The sequence below is a fragment of the Lepidochelys olivacea genome (genome assembly GCF_965140295.1).
Source record: "Lepidochelys olivacea isolate rLepOli2 genome assembly, chromosome: 7".
In the NCBI taxonomy this organism is placed as follows: domain Eukaryota; kingdom Metazoa; phylum Chordata; order Testudines; family Cheloniidae; genus Lepidochelys; species Lepidochelys olivacea.
In genome coordinates this window covers 24758468-24785315 of record NC_140417.1, presented here as the reverse complement: position 1 = coordinate 24785315, position 26848 = coordinate 24758468, and the positions used below count along the sequence as shown (strand labels likewise).

The following is a 26848-nucleotide window of genomic DNA, read 5'->3' as shown; positions in this document are numbered from 1 at the left end:
ATTATTTTGTCTTTTGGTGAATTGATCCATCAGGATCAGTTGCTAAAAATGTTAATATCTTGCCCAATGATGGTTTACACAGGGCCCCTGAGGCAAACTTTAAGACACTTATTCATTCAGGGTGAAATTCACCTCTGAATGCAGTACATGCACAAGGTCTAGGCACCACATAAATCCCACATAAGTCCTCAAAATAGGGCTTACAGTAAATAAGGATTGAGGTGCTGTATAAGCTTTTTGCTGGCTTTCTGCACCCTCACAATGACAACACAATCCAGCCTTAGTGACATCATAGTCGCCTCTTATATGAACTGATACTACACAAGCTGGTATTTATCAATATTCTGGTCACCAGATACTGTGCAATTATTTGTTTAATGTGCAGACAGGGGCCAGAGTCTAATCTCAGTCAGAGTAACTCTGTTGACTTCACTGAAGTCAGTCTTGGTTTTGCTTCAGTGTCATGGAGCTTAGAATCTGCCTTGTGTTGCAAATTCTTGCTTTGTTTGCCTGAATGAACCTCCATTTGTTTTAAAATGTACTTATGGCACTCAGGATTGGTCCCAGACAGAGCAAGAGCAAAAGCAAAAAGGAAAATCTTGTAAAAATAGAGTCCCAAAGTAATCAAAGTTAGAGTGAGATGAATAGAAAGCCCTTGTGCTGAGCCTTGAAGAGGAGGGATTCATGAGACATAAGCAGGGAGGGTGTTGCATACATGCAGCCCCACTCCCCAGCTCATTTCAGATGGACACCTGAGAGCAACGACAGCCTGGTTGACCTCTCTTGCCTTGTGAGCAGCAAAATGGTTGTTTGTGTACTTCAGCCCTACATGACAGAAGGCCATAGAGACCATCAGCAAAACCTTGGTTTGAAACCAAGTGCATTATTCGAAAGGGCTTTATTTCGGCTGAAAGCAATGCAGGATGCTGTATAGCTGTCCACAATATTGTCCCGGTCACTCTTTGCTTTAAATGTTTTTTCAAATATTATAAAGCAGCTGTCAACAATTCCCCTTTGACACAGAGTGCTCCCTTTCAGATGGGCACCCTAACACCAGGTTTACTGTCCTACTTCCCCCCTGGAGCTCCTGATGACTTCACGACAGGCTCTCTTGTCTCAGTAATACACCTCCTTAGGGCAGTTTATTACAAAATGCTAGTGCAAACAATCTGTAACAAAAGTCCCGAAACATAATCCATTTCTCATGCCCCCCGCCCCCATGCAGTCCTTAAAATCACATGTGATCTGGTCAGTAGACATAGCACATACCACACTCTGGAGCCTTCCACCACTCCTGGGCTCTTCTTTAGTGCTCTCCTGTCCTGCCAGGACAGCTGCCGCATCCCTTCCAGCTGCAACCCCCAGCCTTTCTGCTGGGAGTTCATCCTCATCAGGGAGCATCCAGCTCTGCCCCTGTTCTGTTAAGCTCCCATCTTAAACAGGCCAGAAAGTAGGCCCTGCACCTGTTCCCCAGCCCTCAGTCCTCTGTCACCCTCTGGTTCCAGTGCACCAGTGTGGAGATGTCAGCGGGTATGCCCCTCCGCTGCTCACCTGCCTTTAGCCTGCTTTGGGCCTCAGCTCTGCCTCTCCAGCTTGCAAATCAGTAGGCAACTCCGTCTGCTGCTTTTTTGCCTTCCATTCGCTCCAGCTTGGGGAGTTCATCCAGAAAACCCCTCTTCTGCCTTCCCTGAGGAACCTTCTACAGTTTCCTTCAGGGACCTCCTCCCTCTCTGAGTCTGCACCTGTTCTAGCACAGGGGTGCTAGACAGCTTCATTTAAAGGGGTCAGCCACCCTGTGGCAGCAGCCAAACTATTAAACTTTGATAGAGGTTTGCTAGCTCTTCTGTTCTGTTAAAGTTCTCAGCACCTGTCTGTGGGCTGTCTTGAGTGCATGTTGTCCCTAAGGACAGGTCCCCCACAAGCCCTGCATACCAGTGGAGCCCCACTTCCCATGTAAGTGGTGTATCAGTCCCTTGTGGGGACTGAGTCTCTGTGGCATTTTTCACTGAACTCAAATGAGCCAGCGTAACAACTGCTGTCATTACATGTCCATAATACTTCGCCTTTATATATGTCATTTTACCCAAGGGTCTCCTTGTGCTTTTCAAATATAAACTAAGCTTCGCGATTCCCCTCTGAGTAAGAAAGAATTGTTTGTGTCCATATTAAAGACGAGTAAATTGAGCCAAAAGAGGCTAATCTTCAGCACATCCTCTGAGGCATCCTCAGCCTCCATTGACTTCACTGGAGATTGGTGGTGCTGCGTGTTTGCAAGAGAGGCTCCGTACTGCTGAGAATTGGACCCTGAGGCCCAGATCCACACAGGTATTTAGGTTCCGACCTTCCATTGAAATTGGTAGGCGTTAGGTGCCTAAATACAATTGAGGATCTGGGCATTAAGTGACTTGTCTGCGTTCTCATAGCAAGTCAGGCCTGGAATTGAACCCAGGAGTCTTGTCTGCCTTGTCTTGTGCTTGGACTATTAGATCATGCTCCAGTGTCATGTTTCGCTTAATTGTTTTTCTTTAGGTACTGGCGTCGAGCACTGGGCATGCAGGTTAAATATGCTGACTATGATGATTACCAGTTCTGTTTTTCTTATCGAGGGAGACCTGGATTCAGACCATCCATACTGATGTTACATGGATTTTCAGCCCACAAAGATATGTGGTTGTCTGTGGTCAAGGTATGTTTCCATTTCTCTAACAATAAATGGATACCGCCTTAGTGAGAGAACACTTTTATTTGCTGGTGTTCTGAAGGAGGAGCCTCCAGCTAGCACATTAGGAAGCTTAGCTATACTGATCACAGCTATGACAATTATTTTAGAAAACTAGAAATATCCTCAGCTACTGTACATATTGATCCTCTGATGCATTCCACCCCTTTTGTCATTCAAAGTTTAGAGGATTTATGCTTCCAGACTTAATAATGTCATAGGCTTGTTCTATACTACAGAGTTAGATCGATGTAAGCTGCCTATTGTCAGTGTACATGCTACTGCCTTGCTCCCCCCCCGAAGTATGTACCCTACTACATCAACATCATAATTCCACTTCCACGAAAGGCTTATGTTGGTGTAGATAGGGCGATGCAGTGTCCGTGTAGACACTGCATTACTTACATTGGCTGTTGGATGTCATTCTTGTCAATTTCACAGTTCCTGCATGGAGCTCGGGGCTGGTGGTGGGCTCCAGCGAGACCCCAGCTGTCCTCCATCCCGGCCCTCTGCTCTGGAAGGTGAGAAGCCTTGGTGGCTGCCCCCCGCAACCAGCGGGGAGGCGAGAAGCCAAGAGCCTGGGCGGCAGCTGGGCAGCTGTGTGGAGCTCAGAGCCTTGGCTCTCAGCTCCCCACGCTGCTCCTCTTCTGGCTGGTGGAAGCGCTCTTGGTGAGGATGCACACCACCAACACAAGGAGGTAGTGTGGTCCTCCTCCACTGCAGTAATTACTGCAATGGCTGTAAGTTGACGTAACACAGGTTGACTTAAGTTGTAGTGTAGACATGCCCATAGAGTTTAAGGTCAGAAGGGGCCACCAGGTCATCCAGTCTGACCCCTGTATATCACAGGCCCTTAAATTATATTTAATAGGATGGAGCCTTTTCTTAACAGCTGGAGTCTGGTGTATAATAATTCTGGTGAATAGGTCATTTCCGGTATTTAATCTACAGGGCCAGATTGGCAGTCTAGTCTGTGCCAGCACCTGGACAGAGTCCCCGTGGAAGGCCCTTAAGACCCAAAATCTGCTTGGGGAGAGGAGGTTGTAGTCTCAGAAAACAGGCTTCATATCCTTGACACTGGAGATGTTTTTAGGGGCCTTACACTGCCAGAGTGAAGGTGTACATGGGATGATTATGGGAGGTACTTATTTCACACTTCCCCATAATAACTCCCACCTGCAGAGTTCCTATGGAGCCAGCAGCAGGAAGTAAAGTTGCTCTCTCCCAGCAACATCTCTGATGGAAAGCAGCAAAGGAGAAGCTACCTGTGCTCTGCTGGAAACTATCTCTGTGTGGTGGCAAAGTTGTGCTGTGAGAGAGAAGTTTTGTGTGAAGGAAATCTAGCCCATGGTATTTCATCACTTCTCGTACAGGGTGTACACGTACCAAACATTCATAACACAGTCCCTTTTTCAGGATCTCCCCTCCTCTTTTTCTTGGATTCTATTTTTTAAATAATAAAACTTCTTCAAGCTTATAAAAGATAATACCAGCTCGCAGTGAACTGATGTAATATGGTGCAGCCATTGGCCACACTGTACTAATCAGCACAACATTTCACAGAGAGATTCTAATAGGAAATCAGGTTTTTTTTTCTGTAATTACCAATTTCCTTCATAGCATCCCTTCTCTAGGCTAACTGCCCAGCGCTTTCTTTCCGCAGTTCCTTCCGAAGAACCTGCACTTGGTTTGTGTTGACATGCCTGGTCATGAGGGCACTACCCGATCATCGTTAGATGACTACTCCATCAATGGGCAAGTTAAAAGAATACACCAGGTGATGGCTTCAGATGTGTTCTATGCCTGTTCTTCTTCATGTCCCCCTTCCTGGGCAATCAGAGTATATGGGTTTGATTTGTCTTTGAAGTGACTGGAAACCAGGATTTCCTCTCTTTAGAGGATTGAAGGTGAAACATGGAGGGCTAGATTGTGCCCTTGGCTCAGCCCTGTGTAGATGGCAGTATGTGAGTGTGCCGCCTCAGGAAAACCCCAAAGAAGTAATTTCATAGATAGATTCATAGATATTTAGGTCAGAAGGGACCATTATGATCATCTAGTCTGACCTCCTGCACAACGCAGGCCACAGAATTTCACCCACCACCCCTGCGAGAAACCTCTCACCTATGTCTGAGCTATTGAAGTCCTCAAATCGTGGCTTAAAGACTTCAAGGAGCAGAGAATCCTCCAGCAAGTGACCTGTGCCCCATGCTACAGAGGAAGGCGAAAAACCTCCAGGGCCTCTTCCAATCTGCCCTGGAGGAAAATTCCTTCCTGACCCCAAATATGGCGATCAGCTAAACCCTGAGCATATGGGCAAGATTCACCAGCCAGATACCACAGAAAATTCTTTCCTGGGTAACTCAGATCCCACCCCATCTAATATCCCATCACAGGCCATTGGGACTATTTACCATGAATATTTAATTACCAAAACCATGTTATCCCATCATACCATCTCCTCCATAAACTTATCGAGTTTAATCTTAAAGCCAGATAGATCTTTTACCCTCACTGCTTCCCTTGGAAGGCTGTTCCAAAACTTCACTCCTCTGAATTTCCCTGCTCTCCTCTTATTGCAGGGGAAATAATCTACTCCTGGCCTGTAGCAACTGCAATTTACTTTTCCTTCCCCATCCCCTCCTGCAGCTCAGTTGTGCATTCCTTTGGGTCACTAAATGGGCCAGTATTGCCTTTGCTCCTTGGCTCTCTTTCATGTGCTAAGCTGCAGCCATCCTCCAGAAGGAAGTTTGCAGAGTTGTCCCTCTGTTCCTTCAAGGACTAACCCCCTGCTGTGTGACTGATTAGCCTGAACAGTCTTACTGCTTTAGGCACGTTCGAATACATTAGAAAATTCAGTGTGCAAATTACAACTAGGATCCTGTGTGCCAGAATCAGATGCGTTCTTAAAACCCTGCAGCTCACAGGAGCTTCGTATGATGGGAGAGCTTTTTTGTACTTTGCTGCACAGATTATAAGATGTGTAAATTTTCCTTTCAGCATAATGGCTGAGCCATGCAGAGTCATAATTCAGGTGTATGGCCGGGCTGAAGAAAAATGCTTGGTGGGGGGGGGGGGGGCAGGGAGGAAAATGTGGAGGAACAGCCATTGCATTTTCCCCAATCATATACTCTGATTTTATTTCAGTTCCTCTCCACCCATAAATCTTTTCAAGAGCCAGCAGTGAAAATGGGCAGGGATCCAGGATCACCACCTACAAGCCTCTCCCTCCCACCCCCGTCACTCACGCACCGCTCTATCAGATTAAGCACTGCTGAAGTGGTATTGAATCCCCATCTCTGTAAAAGCTGCCAAGCGCCTCTGTCCATTTCCTTTGGCATCATCTGCAGATGCCTTCCTTGTGACTGTGTTGCTTTTTTACTTCACATTTGAATTAAGTATATAATATATTCTGGGTCAGATTCTTATTTATGCGAACATCTCTGCACTGCCAGAGTGGTGTACAGGAACCTCCATGTCAATGAGTATTAGGCCTCAATGGAGAGCGTTAAATCTCTCCTAAGATAAGCTCTGCAGCAGAGCTCTTAAAATGGAGAGGCGATTGGTAAGATGCTGCTGAAATAGACAGCAGGTGGGGACCACATTTTTGTATTTTGTAAGTCTGTATTTTTTCCCCTTGTTCCTTACTGGCATGATCAAGATGGGTGAGGCTGGAATGTAGGACAGAAGAGGAACAAGACCAAGCAGGAAGGTGGCAGGAGATGAAGCAAGGGCTGTTGTTCTCTATAACGTGGATCAGACTGCAGATTATTTTTGTTTGTTTGTTTTCCTTTCCTTTAAAGAGGGATGTAGATGAGGCTGGATGGTTCAGAGGCTTGGTAACGGCCTGTGAAGCCTTAGCCGTTCCAATCCTGCCTGGGTCAGTAGTGACCGAAAGTTATAGTCAACGCTTGTTTGCTAACCTTCTGGTTTGTAAGCGTCTGTGGGCCAGGGACCTGTGTTCTTGTTTGTCTGTCAAGCACCAGCCAGACCTGTGAAACAGTAAACATAACCGCAGGAAAGGAGAGTGGTGTTCTCAGTGGGCACGTATCCTGTCACAGAAGCTGCTTCCACGCTTGTTGCTAATTTGACAATCTCAGCAGTGCTAAAAACTAAAAGGTCATGGACCCCGAACTACTCTTGTAGCTCTCGAGCTTGTTCCTCCTGCTCATGGACAAGGCACTTCGCTGGGACAAGGTGGGGAAGCTTATCCTGCTCTGTGGATGGTGATGTCCTCCCTCAGCACTGTTAAGCCAACACCTTGCATGGGAAATATGTTTCCTTTGATTTAAAGAGGACGCACGGGCAATCTCAAGATTCTGTGGATCCACCACACTGCTCTAGCTTTGCTTTTAGGATTTACTGCAATGCTGCCAGGAGCTCGTGATTGCTATATGCTGTAGCTTTGACGTTTATTTTTTCTAATGACTCTGATTGTAACTGTGCAATTGGTCCCTGTGGCCTCATTGCCCTTTCCATTTCAGTTTGTTGAATGTATCAAGCTGAACAGAAAACCTTTTCACCTGATCGGCACCTCAATGGGTGGAAATGTTGCAGGAGTTTATGCTGCTCAATACCCAGCAGAGATTTGCAGCCTGTCTCTTGTATGCCCTGCAGGTGAGTGGCACAATAAAAAGTGAGTATGGCAGTAAGTAGCTAGGTATATACTCTGTACCAAAGCATTAACCTAGAGAACCTCAGGTAGTACTGAATCCAGTGTACACTTTGTGAATTAGATAGTGGGAAGAAATACTTGGCACCAACTGAGATTTTAGAATCCAGTTCAGATTTATTTATACTCCGTAAGACTAATTAGACTTCTAACAGAACAGTACATGTACTCCTGGAACTCAGCACATGAAGTGTGAGGTAACAAATGCTGTGAAAGCTGAATTCCAGTCTCTGTTCTAAGCCCCCTTTTTCACAGCTTTCTCCAGCAAACTCCTGTTTAGGCTGAAACGTTCCATGCCTAGTTGCAGCCCAAAGGTGCCTTTTTTTTTTTTAATGGTGTGTGCAGAAAACAATGTGTTTGCATAGCTCAATATTGGCTGGAGCTGTGGGGACAGACAATCTGTGCTTTTGAAAAAGACTCGTTCTGAATTTATTTGAGCTGTGAACATTTAAAATGGAATGTTCACACATGTACATAGTGGAGGAAGAATATGGACAGAAAGAGAGCTGCCTTAATTGGTCCCCCATCCACAGTGCTCACTGCAGAGGAGGGCAACACACATCAGCGCCTTTGCTTTCTGCTATCTTGGAGTCTGTGCTACACCGAGGTAGAGGTTTTCAGAAATTGCTATGCTGGGAGTAGTTTTTCCATCTGTTGCAGGGAAGGGAAGGCAGAGATGGAAGTGTAGGTAAGAGGAGGGATCAGGAACGTGGAGGAGTATTTGCAGGCCTAGTGAAAGAGTTGCTGTTTTCTCACTGGCTTTTACAGTTCAAAGGGTTGTGGCTCTCCTGAAGTGGTGGCGTTTGGTATCACAGCAGCTACTTCTGTTACAGACACATTGAAAAGTAACTGGAATCCTAAATGTGGACCCCTACATCTTCATAGGGAGGCACAGAGGTTTAGTTCCAGGATTGCCATTGGAATTGGAGTGAGTTAAGAACATAAGAATGGCCATAGTAGTTCAGACCAGTGGTCCATCTAAACCAGTATCTTGTCTTCTGACAATGGCCAGTGCCAGATGCTTCAGAGGGAGTGAACAGAACTGGGCAATTATTGAGTGATCCATCCCCGGTTGTCCAGTCCCAGCATCTGGCAGAGGCTTAGCTGTGGGGCTAAATCTCCACGCAGCTCTGAATGTTTTGGTAATGTGTGTGTAAGCGTTCAGTGTCGTATGTAACTGAGAGATTGCTAAATGTGTCATCTTCCTGTTTTCAGCACGGTGGAAGGAAACCCTTAGACCTTTTTTAAAATCAGTTTTTTGTAATACCCATTTGACTAGAAACTTGTAAATTGAAACACCTTCCAACAGTGATGCTTCTTGCCAACAGCCTAATCTTAGCTGTTGGGTAGCTAGGCAGCTACCTTTGTGCTCTGTGTGATGTTTCTAAGGAAGAGAGCCCAAAGCTGTATGGCTTGGACAGGAGTGGCTGAGATGAATGGAAATGGGTGTGGGGGGGGTATCAAGAGAGGTGGTCTGAACTGACTTCACAAGAAGTGTCTGTTTTAAACCTGCAGGAGGATTTAGCTGTGTAGTCTCATCTCTACAGGTCCAATCCTCGCTTACAGTAAGGCCTCTCTACAGCACTCTGTCAGCTCTGTAAGATGTCTTGAAGTGGGTGTAAATTACATTGACCCCGCTTTAAGACATCTCTACACTGGCAGAGTGCTGTAAAGAGGCCTTACTATAAGTGAGAATTGGGTCCTTCATGTTCTGAAAGCCTAAAAGGGAAGATTGCTTTAAAGCTACAGCTATGGCTACACTTGCAGATGTAGAGCACTGGGAGTTAAACCAGCCCTCAGAGACCACAGCAGGGAAAGTGCTGCCGTGTGTTTACACTGTCAACTGCAAGCACAGTGGCATGGCCACATTAGCAGCTCTTGCAACGCCACAGAGAGCAGTGCATTGTGGTAGCTATCCCAGTGTGCAAGTGGCTGCAGTGTACATTTCAAATAGTGGGAGGAGGTGGAGTGTGACAGGGAGTGTGTTGTGTGTATGTAGGGGGAGAGACTGTTTTGGGGGGCAAAGAGTGTGTCAGCAGGCTGTCTTGTAAGTTCAGACAGCAGCAGGGGGAAACCCCGACATCAGCCCCTTCCCCTTGCAACCTCTCTCACACAGCGCACACACGCCCACCTCGCCCAGCGCTCCTGGTAATCCACCTCCAGGAGGGGAATAGCTCTGAGCACTGGGAGCTGTCCACACTAGCGCTTTAAAGCACTCAAACTTGCTGCACTCAGGGGTGATTTTTCACACCCCTGAGCCAGCAAGTTAGAGTGCTATAAAATGTAAGTGTAGACAAGCCCTTAGTTGATTCTGCCCAAATCTGCCACTAACTCCCCAATGCTATCTCCAGCTGTTTAGAGACTGTTACAAGAAGGGAAGTTACTCAGTAAATGTGAATTTTGAAGTACCTGGTTATGCAGAATTTCACATTTCATCAACTCAGTCTTCTGTCTTGATACCTGGCCAGACTATTCAGTACAAGCTAGGGAATTAAATGCTGCAAATGTGTCTGAGTGTTGGCAAAGTGTTATCTGCATGCACGAAAGGCCCCTGTTGTCATAACAGCTGCTGCTGCTGTTTCTTATCCAATAAACTGGTGATTCCAAGGCAAGAAATAAAGAGCAAAGTGGAATGTTACCTAGCTACCGCCTATGCTGCTCTGGAGAAAGAAAGTGATGTGAAGAACTGTCTGTGTGTATGCCAGGCATCTGTGAATTAGAACCAGTGGTTCTCAACCTGGGGTTACACGTATTGCTGTAGGTACGCAGAGGTCTTCCAGGAGGTACATCAGCTCATCTAGATATTTGCCTAGTTTTACAACAGACTACATAAAAAAACACCAGCAAAGTCAGTACAGACTGAAATTTCATACATACGATGACTTGTTTAAGTACAATGTTCATATTCCAATTGATTTAATTATAGGGTAAAAATGAGAAAATAATCAATTTTTCAGTAATAGTGTGCTGTGACACTTTTGTGTTTTTATGTCTGATTTTGTAAGCAAGTAGTCTTTAAATGAAGTGAAACTTGAGGGTTCACAAGACAAATCAGACTCCTGAAGAGTCACCTCCCAGTGAAGAGGTTTGAAGTAGAACTGGTTGGGGAAAATTTTTGCAAAAATGTTGTGTAAAGCCTAGAGTGTCACTTAATGATAAATATTTTATTCCACTGGTTCTGTATTTTCCCTGCAGCGTTCATTGTTAATTTCCCAGCACCTAGAGATAGCTTAGCAAATGATGCATACAGTAATAAAAAGCTGGTGCTTCCGGAGTTCCCTGTCTGAGAATTCATTTTGGTGGGCAGGTTACTGTTGCCACCTGCAAATTGTATGTCCCACATCATGAGGGGACCTACAATGTCGTGCTGCAGCTTAACTATAAAAATAATTAGAAAAAGATCATAGAAAATAGAGATTTGTTTGTTGTTTCTATCTTCGTCAGGATTTTTGTTGTTGTTTCTATCTTCCTGTATGTGATGAGTTATTCAGCCCATTAGCTGTTGGTGGTATTACCATTCCAGCAAGCAAACCATCCATGCATAATATATGTAAAGTATTTGTCAGATTGCATCCTGACTTTCTCTGCACCCACTGTATGCTCCTAGCTCCCCTTCTGCATCTCCTTCCACACCCGCAGTTGGGTACCCACCTTCCCTGCTGCTGCTTATGGCTTTCTCCTGTGTAATGCATTTGGGAGGCAACCAGCCATGGGAGCAGTAGGGTCAAAGCTATGGTGAGTAGGAAGGACTGGGATATAATTTTGTAAATACTATGCATATATAGTGTGTAAAATAAATAAATAAATAAAATAAAATAAAATTCCTCTTGGTTGAATGAGTAAGCAGGCAAGTAGGCCATAGAAATGGGAAATTGAATTCCCCTGGGTGAACTTCAGTCATTTTCAGGAATAGATTATATTGTACATGTAATATATTGTGTAATACATATATATATATATAGTCATAAAATTTTAATTCCATGGATGGCACTGGGAATGAGATTCACTGGATTTATTTATTTATTTAATTTTTTTGAAAGGAGGTAAATTGTGGCCTATGGAAAGTGACAGTGTTCCTTTTGATAGGCTTTTAAAAAATTATAGGAAAAACAGTTCCGGAAATTAGAAAACAGGAGAAATCAAGATCTACCAAGGACTGAGAGAAAGAGAGAGAATAAAAAGAATTATTTTGTGAGAAGACTGACAAACTAGCTGAAATTCTGGTTTAACTGAGAAATTACAAAGGTTCTCCCATCCACGTCACACAATTTGGTAAAATTGGCAGGTTCCATTTATGAGAGGCTCCCACAGGACAGAGATGCCATGGTGTTGCAGGGCAGAACCATATCTTGATTAACACTGCGTCAGTCTCAGTTCATTTTTAATAGTATGTGACAAAACCCCCAGAGGTTTTATTTTTCTTCAGAAGAATGGGGGACTGGGAGGAACACAAAGCAGGCGTGTATTTGCACTGTGTTTAGTGCTATTAGTTTGATTACCATAGCTATTACCAGAGGCTGTCATGACTGCGTGAAAGTTTACAGCAGTCAAATGTACAGTATGTCCAGAAGTAACTACCTTCTGTGGCAAGTTGCCCTCTCTAGGAAGGGCTGTCTTGTTGTCACTTTTGGATTTTAGCATGTGGTTATTTTTGTTCATTGTATGTAGGTCTGCCATATCCAACTGATAACAAATTTCTTAAGTGTCTGCGGGAGCTGAAAGAGTCTGAACGTATTGACAGGATTCCTTTAATTCCATCAACGCCTGAGGAAATGGCAGACATGCTGAAGCTTTGTTCTTATGTGCGCTTTAAAGTACCTCAGCAGGTAAGAAATCCTAGTCAGTCATCATCTTTAATCATGACAGAAGGTAGTAGATTTGGCCAGGATGAGCCTGAAGCAGAATAACTCTCACAGAGAGAGTGAGCGTGCAAGCTTGCCTCTCACTGAAATCCATGGGTTTTAAACAGAACAGTTATGTCAAAGGCAATGAAACTGACATGACACAATCTAGGATGTAGCTAAGAACAGTGTAATTTTCCAAGTAACGTTGCTGTATATTTATGGAAGGGGAAAGAAAGAACTGTTAGCAATTTACACAGAATGCTGGCCCCCTAAGACACAGTATGAAATTGTCCATCAGGGCAAGAAATTTGTATTTATATTTCAGGTTTCAGAGTAGCAGCTCTGTTAGTGTGTATCCGCAGAAAGAACAGGAGTACTTGTGGCACCTTAGAGATGAACAAATTTATTAGAGCATAAGCTTTCGTGAGCTACAGCTCACTTCATCGGATGCATAGAATGGAAAATATAGTAAGAAGATTATATATATATACACACACATACAGAGAAGGTGAAAGTTGCCATACAAACTGTGAGAGGCTAGTTAAGATGAGCTGTTATCAGCAAGAAAAAAACTTTTGTAGTGATAATCAAGATGGCCCATTTAGACAGTTGACAAGAAGGTGTGAGGATACTTAACTTAAAGAAATAGATTCAATATGTGTAATGACCCAGCCCCTCCCAAACCCAAGTTAATGGTATCTAGTTTGCATATTAATTCAAGCTGAGCAGTTTCTGGTTGGAGTCTGTTTTTGAAGCTTTTCTGTTGCAAAATTGCCACCCTTAAATCTTTTACTGAGTGGCCAGAGAGGTTGAAGTGTTCTCCTACCAGTTTTTGAATGTTATGATTCCTGATCTCAGATTTGTGTCCATTTATTCTTTTGCATAGAGACTGTCCGGTTTGGCCAATGTACATGGCAGAGGGGCATTGCTGGCACATGATGGCATATATCACATTGGTTGATGTGCAGGTGAACGAGCCTCTGATGGCGTGGCTAATGTGTTTAGGTCCTATGATGGTGTCACTTGAATAAATATGTGGACAGAATTGGCATCGGGCTTTGTTGCAAGGATAGGTTCCTGGGTTAGTGTTTTTGTTGTGTGGTTGCTGAAGAGTATTTCCTTCAGGTTGGGGGGCTGTCTGTAAGCGAGGACTGGTCTGTCTCTCAAGATCTGTGAGAGAGAGGGATCATTTTTGTTCAGGTCCAATCCTGCAGTCTTCACTAGGTCAAACATGCTTTGATACATCATTGATGTGATCCTAGCTGAAGTATATCTTTAAAGTATACACCGAAATGTAATCATGGCATTTGTTTCTTCATGCTCCATGAAAGGAGCCCAAAGAGCTAATGAGAAGGTGTGGGACTTCTGCCAAAATCCCTCTCTCCTCCCCTTCTTGTGCTCCAAATCAACTTGGAAGGTGTCACCCTTATGACTAGTCGTTCATTTTGAGTATCTCTGAAATTAGATCTTTACAAAGGGGCATGTTATTCATGACTAATTTCATTTTATTAAATCAGGAAGAATTATAATGGACATACAGGTCGTTCAGTGTAAAAGGTCTGGTGTTTGCATAGTTCTACCAACAGCTTTATCTTTTTGACTTCTGTCAAGGTTCCTCCCCCACTCTGAACTCTAGGGTACAGATGTGGGGACCTGCATGAAAAACCTCCTAAGCTTATCTTTACCAGCTTAGGTCAAAACTTCCCCAAGGTAACAAATATTACCCCCGTTATCCTTGGAATGGCCGCTACCACCACCAAACTAATACTGGTTACTGGGGAAGAGCTGTTTGGACGCGTCCTTCCCCCCAAAATACTTCACAAAACCTTGCACCCCACTTCCTGGACAAGGTTTGGTAAAAAGCCTCACCAATTTGCATAGGTGACCACAGACCCAGACCCTTGGATCTTAAGAACAATGAACAATCCTCCCAACACTTGCACCCCCCCTTTCCTGGGAAATGTTGGATAAAAAGCCTCACCAATTTACATAGGTGACCACAAACCCAAACCCTTGGATCTGAGAACAATGAAAAAGCATTCAGTGTTTTACAAGAAGACTTTTAATAAAAAAATAGAAGTAAATAGAAATAAAGAAATCCCCCCTGTAAAATCAGGATGGTAGATATCTTACAGGGTAATTAGATTCAAAAACATAGAGAACCCCTCTAGGCAAAACCTTAAGTTACAAAAAAGATACACAGACAGAAATAGTTATTCTATTCAGCACAATTCTTTTCTCAGCCATTTAAAGAAATCATAATCTAACACATACCTAGCTAGATTACTTACTAAAAGTTCTAAGACTCCATTCCTGTTCTGTCCCCGGCCAAGACGACTACAGACAGACACACAAAACCTTTGTTTCTCTCCCTCCTCCCAGCTTTTGAAAGTATCTTGTCTCCTCATTGGTCATTTTGGTCAGGTGCCAGCGAGGTTACCTTTAGCTTCTTAACCCTTTACAGGTGAGAGGAGCTTTCCCCTGGCCAGGAGGGATTTCAAAGGGGTTTACCCTTCCCTTTATATTTATGACACGCCCCCCAAATCTCAGCTAGGGTGAAACACTGGCTGGGATTTCTTCCTGGAGCTCTAGGAAAACAGAGTTAATAAGACACATGCATCTCTAAATATACTACCAAGTACATAAAGACTAACAATATTTTCCACATCTCAAGGACGATTTTAACCAGTTGATTCTGGGAAACTTTCACGGGAGAGTGCATCAGCCACTTTGTTAGAAGCTCCTGAGATGTGTTGGATGTCGAAATCAAAATCTTGGAGAGCTAAACTCCACCGAAGAAGTTTTCTGTTAGTTTCTTTGACGGTGTGAAGCCACTTTAGTGCAGCATGGTCGGTTTGCAGGTGGAAACGCCGTCCCCAAACATATGGGCGTAGCTTTTCCAGAGCCTGTGTCAATGGAGTGGAATGCCCGTTCAGTCAGTCCTGGGGTGGCTGAGAACGTTGGCGCGTAGCTAGTGCACCGCTCCTGGATCTGCTGTCGCTGCATACGCCCAAGGGTCATGGAGAGGTTCACCTCTTCCACACCACCAGCACATTTCCCTTCGTAGTAGACACCTTCAGGCCACTCAGCGTCGTCTCCTCCCTGGGCTGTAAACTGACAAACCTTTAATTCTCTGGATCGATTAGAAGAGCTGAGAGGCGGTGGGTTGCTCCGTGCCGCCGTCCAAGCTCTCTGGAGGCTTTCATCTGCTTCCTGTTCGGTCTGGAACTGTTCCCTTGATGCTGGAGACATCAGTTCCTCATGGGATTGTGGACCTAGGTTTGGTCCCTCTGGAAGCGATATAGGGGATGGAGCTGTTTCTGTTGACTGTGAACCGCTCTCTGCTGGTGCACTATGTTGGGATTCAGGCTCCGGCTGAGCCTCTTGTGTAGGGTTATCGGCTGCTGCCAGTTCAGGTTCGGTGGGGCCCTCTGGTGTTGAGGTTGCAAGTACTGGATTCAGTGCTGACACGGGGTCTGGTGTTGGTTGTTTGGCTGGTTCCGGTTCTGGGACTGGTTCCGTCTGGGTCTCTGGGACTGGATCCACTACTGCTGTTGCAGACATTGGCCTGGGGTCCAGGTCCATCACCTCTGACTGGGTCCTGATAGAAGTTTCCGGAACAGAGCTAGGCCTCACGGCTTGTTTAGCCTGGTTGCGGGTGACCATTCCCACCCTCTTGGCCTGCTTCACATGATTGGCCAAGTCTTCCCCCAACAGCATGGAGATGGGATAATCATCATAGACTGCAAAAGTCCACATTCCTGACCAGCCCTTGTACTGGACAGGCAACTTGGCTGTAGGCAAATTGAAAGAGTTGGACTTGAAGGGTTGAATCGTCACTTGGATCTCTGGGTTGATTAAATTGGGGTCCACTAAGGAAGCATGGATAGCTGACACTTGTGCTCCGGTGTCCCTCCACGCGGTGACCTTCTTCCCACCCACACTCACAGTTTCCCTCCGCTCCAAGGGTATCTGGGAGGTATCTGGGCCTGTGGACCTCTGGTGTGATTCCGGTGCAATGAACTGTAACCTGTTGGGGTTCTTGGGGCAGTTGGCCTTTACATGCCCCAGCTCGTTACATTTAAAACATCGTCCCGCTGACGGGTCACCGGGGCGAGGTGGGTTGCTGGAGAACGGGGTGGTGGGACGATAAGGGGTCTGGAGGGTTCTTTGGGAGGTAGGTGGGGCTTTGGGCGGCCCCCGGTAATAGGGTGTGGTCTGGGGTGGTCCCTTCTGGTCTCCGCTCCAACTGCGACCAGTTTTCTTCTTCTCTGCCACCTCCACCCATCTGGCTCCAATCTCTCCTGCCTCAATTACAGTTTTGGGTTTCCCATCTCGGATGTATCTTTCTATTTCCTCAGGAACACCCTCTAAGAATTGTTCCATTTGCATTAGGAAGGGCAAATTTACTGGAGATTCAACACTTGCTCCTGATATCCAGGCATCCCAATGTTTTACAATGTGGTAGGCATGTCGGGTAAATGACATGTCTGGTTTCCACCTTAGGGCTCTGAACCTCCGACGAGACTGCTCGGGTGTTATCCCCATTCTGACTCTCGCCTTGGATTTAAACAGTTCATACTTGTTCATGTGTTCTTTAGGCATTTCAGCTGCCACCTCAGCTAAGGGTCCACTGAGCTGCGGCCTCAGCTCTACCATGTATTGGTCAGTAGAGATGTTGTACCCAAGGCAGGCCCTTTCGAAGTTTTCTAAGAAGGCCTCAGTGTCATCACCTGCCTTGTAGGTGGGGAACTTTCTGGGATGGGAAGTGGTACCTGGAGAAGGGTTGCTAGGGTTTGTTGGTATATTCTGCTGGGCCTTTATCCTCTCCATCTCCTCCACATGCTTCCTCTCTTTTTCCTTCTCCTCCTCCTTCAGCCGCATGAGTTCTATCTGTCTTTCATGTTCCCTTTGTTTTTCCTCAGCCTGAAATTTGGCTAATTCCAGCTGTAGTCGAGCTGAGGATTTGGCCATTCTAACCTCTCTGTTTTTAACTAACTTTACACCCGAGGTTTAGAAATAAACAAACAAAACTTGGCTGTAAAATTTTGCTGTGCTGGAATAGAATACCTATTCTCTGATAGTGATTGTCAGCCTACAGAAAAAGACAATTCCCTTGTCTCTGCTCTGGGCCCAAATTAAAGCAAAAAACCTCCAACTACTTGGAAAACTGCTTACCCCGCCCAAAGAAAAAAAAAATTTCTTTTCAAACCTGTGCTCCTTGTAAAACAAAAAAAAAAATCAAAATCCTAAAAAAAAAACCCTGCCACTTTTGTCTCCAGGCAAATGGGTAGAGCACACACCCCCTATTTACTTTTAGGAAGAAAAGAAAAAAAAAAAAAACTTCTGGGTTGGAAGACTGTGAATTTCCCTGCAGGAGTTAAGTACCCTGCCTCCAGGCAAGAAAACCTGCAATTCACAAGATAATCCCCTTTTGTCTCTGCTTGGCCACAAAGCAGAGAGAAACCAAGCTGCTTTCAGTTTCAAAGCTGCCTTCTGGACTTCCTAAAAATTCCTTTTTAAAATCTGTATTTCTAGTTCAAAAAATCTCAACTGGATCTCAAAATGATTTCAGGTTAATCCCACCACTGTGCCACCATGTCAAGGTTCCTCCCCCACTCTGAACTCTAGGGTACAGATGTGGGGACCTGCATGAAAAACCTCCTAAGCTTATCTTTACCAGCTTAGGTCAAAACTTCCCCAAGGTAACAAATATTACCCCCGTTATCCTTGGAATGGCCGCTACCACCACCAAACTAATACTGGTTACTGGGGAAGAGCTGTTTGGACGCGTCCTTCCCCCCAAAATACTTCACAAAACCTTGCACCCCACTTCCTGGACAAGGTTTGGTAAAAAGCCTCACCAATTTGCATAGGTGACCACAGACCCAGACCCTTGGATCTTAAGAACAATGAACAATCCTCCCAACACTTGCACCCCCCCTTTCCTGGGAAATGTTGGATAAAAAGCCTCACCAATTTACATAGGTGACCACAAACCCAAACCCTTGGATCTGAGAACAATGAAAAAGCATTCAGTGTTTTACAAGAAGACTTTTAATAAAAAAATAGAAGTAAATAGAAATAAAGAAATCCCCCCTGTAAAATCAGGATGGTAGATATCTTACAGGGTAATTAGATTCAAAAACATAGAGAACCCCTCTAGGCAAAACCTTAAGTTACAAAAAAGATACACAGACAGAAATAGTTATTCTATTCAGCACAATTCTTTTCTCAGCCATTTAAAGAAATCATAATCTAACACATACCTAGCTAGATTACTTACTAAAAGTTCTAAGACTCCATTCCTGTTCTGTCCCCGGCCAAGACGACTACAGACAGACACACAAAACCTTTGTTTCTCTCCCTCCTCCCAGCTTTTGAAAGTATCTTGTCTCCTCATTGGTCATTTTGGTCAGGTGCCAGCGAGGTTACCTTTAGCTTCTTAACCCTTTACAGGTGAGAGGAGCTTTCCCCTGGCCAGGAGGGATTTCAAAGGGGTTTACCCTTCCCTTTATATTTATGACAACTTCATAGAAACTTTAGAAGGTTTCTCGTCAGAAATGTAACTTCTTTACAGCAACCCTTGCAGACAGCGTCAGGTCAGTGTTCCTGGGGGTCTCTTGCTCCTGTGATGCCGCCCTCCTCTGGAGATTTATCCTTCTTTGGGATGAAAATGTTGATGGGAAAATATTTTCCAAGGTCTCTAATTTTCCATAGACTTTAAGATCAGAAAGGGCCATTATGATCATCCTAGTCTGACCTCTTGTATAAAGCAGGCCATAGAACCTCCCCCAATAACTTCTGCATCTAACTAGTATCTTTAGTGGTTTAGACCACTTTCCTTCTGTTTTTTCCAGCCATACTTGCCTGATGCTTCCCTGTTGGAAGGATCTAAATTCTTTGGCAGCTTGGTGGGAAGTCTGGTTGCCTTTAGTATATATAGATAACAGGAAAAGCTAGATAGACGAAAAGTTATTGTCCAGTGCATAAGAGATTTGTTTGTTTTTTCCTTTTAGTAAATGCAATGGAAATGTTAATTGTTCCATTGTGAGGAGAGAGGAACTTAGCAATATGTTTTCCTAGGAAGTCTTTGATGAATAGATTATAGGAGAAGAGGAAATGTAAAATAATGCCAAGTTTTAGTAATGCCAAGGTAAGGTAATGAAAAGTATTAATTTTATGTGAATAATAAAGAAATGTGTGATAACTCCTGAGGCAACCTGGCAGGAGTGCATAGTCTGGCTTGATAGCAGATTCCAACTGCACAATATGAAGGACATTTTTCTGCTTCCTTTTTATCCTACAAGCTTGTAGCCCCTTTATGAGTAGTCAGATCTTGTGTGAATAATATACTTACTCTCTTGCTCTGCAGCAGTGTAACAGAGCCTTGTGTCCAGTGTCCCCAGGAAACTTCTCCACATGCTGTCTCCTGAGTGTCAGCGCGTGGGCCATGTGTGGTGTATCTGTTCTCTTACCCTGATACTTATTTATTTATAGATACTGCAGGGCCTTGTTGATGTTCGCATCCCGCATAATGAATTTTACCGGAAATGTAAGTGTGCTGGTTCTGCTCTGCTAGAACCAAACACAAAGTCTCTTGATCTGTATCCTAAGTACCCAGTTTGTGTACAAATCTATCCCCCTCATGCAGAAGGGGACCTAGCTGCCTCCACAACAGGGTTTCCCTGTGGTGGGTGATTCACCAGTGTGGAGATTCCCTGCTGGTGGAGGAGTGGGTAGGGACAGTGTCATGGGGCACGCATCATCCCCCCTCTTGCAGCCAGCCCCGTGAGGAGTGACACAGCCAGAGTCTAGGTGTCTCTTCTGCACCCCTCTTTCCCCTTCCCAGAAGTATTGTGAGCTGACAGAGTCCCCACCCAGCTCCAAACAAACTACACATTCTTCACAGAGGGACTCCCCCAAAAGAGAAAAAGAAAACAAACCCTCAGGTTTATTAATCAGATGTTTATTCCAGAAAAACCCTGCCTGCACTCCTAGCCAAATCCTTCTCCATAGGCTTGGCTGCCTTTCAGGGCCAGACTATTCCAGGCCCTAGCTCCCTCTTCTGAATGTAAGGGAGGTGGGATAGAGCAGCTGCACCTGCCCCAGTGAGTCCGCTTCAGGGGCTGAAATAAGGGGGAAGTAATGGGGAGGGGAGTGCAGCTCCCCTTCTCATTAAAAGAATATGGGTGTTCCCCCCCCGACCCAAGCTCCCTGGCTTGGGATAGCAGCCCTCCTCCTCGGCTGGAGCAGTTAATTTCCCCCCTCCTGTTTGTATCTGCTTTAATCATTGGTCAGCTTTAATGCCTGCTAACAGAGTGGGGCCGTGAGAGAATCTTGTCATGCTAGAGGTCACAGACATCCTGTCCTCCCACTGATGGCTCCTGGAGTGATCTGTGGTTTGTGGGCAGGCCCTACATCCTGTTCTGCCTCCCCCGTGGGCCAGCTGGGGTACCACCCTTTGAGAACACAGTAGGGTTTTCCTCCCACTGTTGCCCCCTCTTGCAGGGTTTCCTGATTCATGCAAACCCTCACTGGCAGCCACAGGAGCCTGCTGAAGGAATAAAGGAAATCACTCACTCAGGATTCGGGCCATGCTGATTAACAGTAAATGGGACAAATCCCACTTGTGTTTGACTAATTCTTCTCTGCTGAAAAGTATTTTTAGAAATTACAGATGAAAAGTCCAGACATGCTCTTCATGAAAACATGAGCAAGATCAAAGCCCCAACGCAGATCATCTGGGGAAAACAAGATCAGGTACTGCTGCTGCTGCCCTGTTTTATTTTTTTTTTATAAAGGATTGGTGCTCCGTTTCCATCTGTATGAATGTTACATAAGGAGCTAGCACTAGTGACTTGCATGGTGCTTTACAGACCAGTAGTAAGAATGCAAGGTCCCTGTCTGCCCCAGGGATCTCCCAGTCAAATTAGATATGGGAGCCTATGAAGGATGATAGGTAGGAACAGACAACAGAAAGGAAAGGGGACAAGGAGCAGATCTTGGAAGGGAGTTGGCTACCGAGAGCTCAGATTCTGTCTGCTTAATTGTCGTGAGGGAGGGAGCCGCTAGTGGAAAGCTCACTGAAAGAAGTGGGCTTGGAACAAGAATTCTGAAGCAAAAAAAGAGTTGTCTTGGCAACAAGGAAGAGAGAGGCTGTTCCTTGGGTAGGCGGCAGAGGAAAAGAAAGGCACAAGGATGCAAGACTGGGAAGGAGACCAAGGGAATGTTAAGGAGTGAGGAGAGGAGTGTGTGTGTGCACACGTTTGCAAAGGAGAGAGGAGAAGATTGTGTGCATGCATGCAAAGGAATACAGGAAAACAGGCTGAGACATAAGCAGGGGTGGAGCTGTGTAGAAGTGAGGCTATAAGGTCAATTGTCCCCTGCACCAGAGCCCCTTTATGCGGTTGTGATGGCATAGAGGTGGTGGAAATGCTGCAGCAATAGGGAGCTCCCCTGCTAGAGTAGCCCTACGCCAGTCTGTGTCATAAAGGCTTTTCAGAGATGGTAGGAGGTGGGGAGGGAGCGAGGCCAGTGTACTGTGCTCCCTGGATCTCTTCTACTTTCCACGGCTCATAAGAAGCCAGGAGCAGAGTTTGAACTAGAACAACTATGAGGTTGCTTTAACTTATACTCAGAGCCAGGCAGGCTCCCAAACAGCCCTGGAATCCAAGGACTGAAAGGGAGCTTAGAGCCACTTCTGCCCTGCTCTGCACCCCAACCACATCTATCAGGGGACTCAAAATTGGGGCCTATATCGTGGATTAGAAGGGGAGATGTAACACCGTCAGAACCGGTGAGTGGTCTGGAACCAGCTGGAAATAGGATGGATTTTAAAATAAAAAGGAGTGATGAGCTTGGAACTCTATTTTATTTCATTTTTTTAAAGAGCGTGGTGCTTGTGAAAGGTACCCTAGTGATAACTCCTTCCCCACGGGAGTCCCTGTTTCCCCTCCCACATCTGTCTTTGCCAATGGGGTCATGTCCACCTTGAATAGAATTTGCCTGATCAGGGCTGGCTTCCCCTTTGTCTGCTTGCCTGCCATGGAGTGTGGGCTGTATGAATCCTACTAGTCATCTTCCCCAGTTACCCTAACAGAGGGGGGAGCAGCCTCTGCTGATGGGAGAGGTGCTATCAGCATTGGTGGGAGAAAGTGCTCCTGGAGCCCTTGCTGATAACAACTAAGAGGGAAGCAGGGCTCAAACTGTGGCTGAGGCTGCTGTAGAGTAGCCTGAGTTGCCACAAGACCTCAAAACCAGGCAGGGGAGCCAGAGAGAACCCTTGTCTGTTTAAATCCTCTCCTATGCTCATAGATCATGTTAAGTGATAGGGAAATTCAGATGAAATGGAAATAAAAGTAGGGACTTGCATTTGGACTGGAGAGACATCTATGGTAAACATTGTCAGTGGAACTGGGTAAGTGATGGGAACAGTCAGACTTAGTTCACACTGGGAGCAGAACTCTGCTAGCCACAGTGCTTGTTATACTCGGTAGTTGCTATTAGGGTTCTAGAATGGTTTCCCGGATCAGTATGAACAAGGATTGTTGTTTTTTGTTGGTCTGCAAACCATGTTAGCACTTCGTTTATAAAGCTGTGCTACAGGGGGTAGAAGTGTATGATTTACCCACTTACACGCATGCGTGTGCACAGACATGCACAGAGAGTACCTAAATTGTAACCAGTAGGATTCTGTTGCATGTGGTCAGTGCCTGAATTATTCCCACTACCAGGCACAGCTTGTACACAGTGCAGGAGGGCCAGCGGAGACGCCTGGACAACAATGAGCTATTCCTGAAGAATCTGATGTGGGAAACAAATGCATTCCATAGTAACTTAGTATCCCACTTTGATATCAAAATACCCAAGAGATGGTTCAAACAGGGTCATGGAACAGCCAATAAAAACTTTGTTTGGACTCTGAGACTTTTTCTTTGGTACTTACTACTTTTTTTCTCATTCAGGTTCTGGATGTTTCTGGAGCAGATGTTCTAGCAAAATCTATTTCTGACTGTCAGGTACATATTTTGGAAAACTGTGGACACTCTGTGGTAGTGGAGCGGCCCAGGAAAACGGCAAAGCTTGTGTTGGAATTTTTGGCATTGGTGCACAACACAGAGAACAATAAGAAACTAGCTTGAACTTCATGTAGAGTCAAGCACTTGAACATGTTTTGAGTTGTGAATTACTCATGCTGTGATAAGTTCTCAGGGATCTTGTACAAAACATGGCGAATGTGCCAGAGTCCCTGAGGAAACCAGAATCGTTGATATGTAAAACTGTAACGCTAATACCACACAGTGACCTAAGGTATCCATTGAGCAATCTCCATTTTTTAAATGTAAAACTAGAAAATCAGAAAATTCTAGCCATGGAATGTACTGAGAACTCGGGGTTTATGCAGCCCATGATATGTGATTGTATTTAATGTAAAACTTATTGAAACATAGGTGTTAGACATTGTTAGAATATGGAAGAAGGAATAAGGGAAGAGGGAAAACTTCATAGACTGAGATTTAAGGTATTTCTGCTACTTAGAATCTGTTAAGTTGCATGATAAATTGTTATAAAAGAATTCTGATGTTCCAGGCATTTGCTGAAATGCGGTTGATATAACTCATTAACTTATGATTTATGCAGAAAATGAAGGCAACACATACAACTTAGTGTGCAAAAGGAAAACTGCTGTATGTCCAGAATGTTAACACTTACTGGGGATGGGTTTTTACTCCCTGAACAGCTCCTGTGTATATATACTGCCTTAACAGTTTAGAATATTGAGATTTTTGTACAATCTGGCTTTGCTTAAAGGGGGATACTTTCTTTTGATGTTAAGCCCATGTATATAACCACTCAAATATGGAGAGCAGCTTCAAGATAGTTATTAAAACAAGTGAAGAAAAACTCCTGGAGCCATTTATTCTTTTAGGTTTGGGGCCTGATTAAGCAATAATACTGTAGATAGATGAGTGAACGAACAAATTCAGGTTAACACAAGGGTGTGAGCTCTTAGCTCTTTTCTGTTTATATTGTGTTGCTGAATATTTTGTTGTAAATAATGAGTTTCTTAATGAATTCTGTGAATTCTGTGATTGGTAATGTAATTGAAAACAAGTGTATCAGATGTAAGCTTAATGAGATAAGTGTAATAATATTGGTTAGATGCTATACAGGTTTGTGTATTTCCTATACCTTTTACAATATGAATTGTTAGCAGATGTATTATAAGTGCCAATGGAATGCATTGTAAAAAGTAGTAGTGTTTCCTTTTGATTTGTATGTGTAATTAAATTTATAGTCGTAACTTTCATCTAAATGAAATTATATCAAAAAAGAGCCAGACTAATTAAGTTTTGTTATCTGTGATGCACCTTTTATGATATGTAGAGACTGATTCTGGACCTCCTCACCCCCAGAACTATGCAGCTCATATCCCTGCGTATCTTCAAAATCAGCTGCTGTGCATGCATTCAAGCTATGCAGCAGTTCATGCTGCAGCACTGATGAAAATCTGCTCCTTGGTCTCAGGCATTGTTTGTATTTAGTCGAAAGCTAAAAAGGGCACTGTCTCCTTGAAAGTGTGTGGGATGACATCATTGAACAGCTACCACCACTCAGTCCCTTTGGACTCCTTACTTGGACATCAATGTTTGACATTTTTTCTAAATTGTGAAGATTCTTGTAGACTGTATATTTCTATTTAAGCCTGCATTTCTAAGAGCCACCTTTCGAGCTCCTTTTCCAATGTACTATGATCTGTATATGTATTTGAAACCCGTTGCTAGTCTGTTTTTTGTTTAAAGAGAAAAATCTTCATTCTTATTTTAGAAAAATTAGAAACATGCTGTTAGATTAATTGCTTGGTCATTGTTTCTACTCCAGGAATAAATACAGACAAAGGGGCTGACAATTTTATTTGTGGAAAGCTGGAAAAAACGTTGTTAGATATTCACATGGTTTCCAGAATATGCAAAGGACTTAAATTACTATTAAAATCTAGTAATTTACAGAGTGCTTCATGCATGAATTTTTCATTGCGGGGAGGGAGATAGTGGTGGCCATCGAAGGGGTGGGTATTTTGGTTGATTCTGAAATTTCTGTGAATTCTGGGTTATTAAAGCCACATTGCAGTGATGATTACTTCAGAGCACCAAGAGACATAAAGGTGGCAGTGAGGGCAAAATTCTGCTTTCTTTAAAGTCAGTGGAGTTTTGCCATTGCATTCAAAATGGGAACAGGATTTGGTCCTAAAAAGCTTGAGGTAAAATCTGATTTCAAACGGCAGATCAGGTGCATAGGTTTCTAACTGAGACACATTCAGAATTTTAAATGAATTAGTGTCCAATATTGCTGGCCCTCCATTTACATAAAAGATGTAGGTAATAGTGTGGGGATTTTAATATGTCATTAGACCTTAGCAGGGATAGGTAATTGCTTAGGGTGGGAGCCACACCACTACAATCCACAAAACTCCCAACTGTGCTGCAGCCTAATGTTGTAGGCACCTAAACTCACTTGGTGCCCAAGTTTTTGCTACAAATGTTCCCTAGATGCCTGTGTTCCTGCTTCTGAGCATGGACCCTGCTGCCTCTCTGTAGGCACCTATCTCCTGCCTCAGCTGCAGAGCAATCCATGAATGGGGGATGTGGAGGGAAAGGCAGGCACTCTTCTGCTTAAACTGTGTGTGTGGCCCACTCCTGTAGGCATGTTCAGAGTTGCCTTGCTCCAGAAAAGAGCTGGGGGTGGAGGGACCTCCTTTATAACCTTTAGCCTTGTGGTTAGAGCGCCTCCCCAGTCTGTGGGAGACTCCTCAGTCAAGTCCCCCCTCTGTGTGATGAAGAGAAGGGATTTGAACAGATATCTGCCACTTTTCTCAGTTGAATGCTCTAACCACTAGGCAATGGAATATTTTGATGTGGGGCTCTCTCAATCTTTTCTATTAAAGTTCTTCCACTTACGATTTAGTTATTCAGTTAAATTGGGCCAGAGAGAGAATGACTCTATAGGCCCACAAATAGGGTGCTCCCCTGAGAAGTAACAGATCCCTGTTCAAATCCCTTTTCCTCCCCGGTAGAAGGGGAACTTGAACCAGTGGTCTCCCACATCCCAGGTGAGTGTATTAACCCTCAGCTAAAGGTTATAAGGAAGGTTGGTGTCACTTTGTGGAATCAGGCAGTCTCTGAGCACACCTACCAGATTGGGTCCTACCTATGATTTAGGCAGGATCACCTGTCTTCCCTCAGTTCAGGGACTGCTAGCAGAGTTAGGTGCCTCCCTGCAGAAGAGGGGTGAGGTTTAGGATACACCCCTCTCATCAGCAGCTCCCATGTGCTTGTTTAGGCAGCTCCGTTCCTAGCATGCTGGATTTTGTGGATTACAGTCCAAGGCACCTCTCCCTCCCTGTTTGTTGTATAGGGAGCGCAGGCACATAACTTGGGCTTTGTGGATCGCAGTGATGTTCCTGTGGTTTTTTTTTTATTAGGTGCTGTCAAGGTTCCTTCCCCACTCTGAACTCTAGGGTACAGATGTGGGGACCTGCATGAAAGACCACCTAAGCTTTTTCTTACCAGCTTAGGTTAAAAACTTCCTCAAGGTACAAACTTTGCCTTGTCC

The 26848-nt window shown here is 44.5% G+C and overlaps 1 protein-coding gene across 3 annotated transcripts in view; it reads left to right on the top strand.

The window, feature by feature from the left end:
• Positions 1 to 25244, top strand: part of ABHD6 (abhydrolase domain containing 6, acylglycerol lipase) — a 50823-nt gene extending 25579 nt beyond the window's left edge. For all 3 annotated transcript variants that reach the window (XM_084633202.1, XM_084633203.1, XM_084633204.1), the window contains exons 4-10: positions 2530 to 2686; positions 4383 to 4496; positions 7201 to 7333; positions 12057 to 12214; positions 19733 to 19787; positions 20895 to 20995; positions 23200 to 25244. In XM_084633202.1, the coding sequence (XP_084489328.1) occupies positions 2530 to 2686; positions 4383 to 4496; positions 7201 to 7333; positions 12057 to 12214; positions 19733 to 19787; positions 20895 to 20995; positions 23200 to 23376 (895 nt within the window). In that variant the 3' untranslated portion in view covers positions 23377 to 25244. The remainder of the gene's footprint in view (positions 1 to 2529; positions 2687 to 4382; positions 4497 to 7200; positions 7334 to 12056; positions 12215 to 19732; positions 19788 to 20894; positions 20996 to 23199) is intronic.
• Positions 25245 to 26848: the final 1604 nt, after the last annotated feature.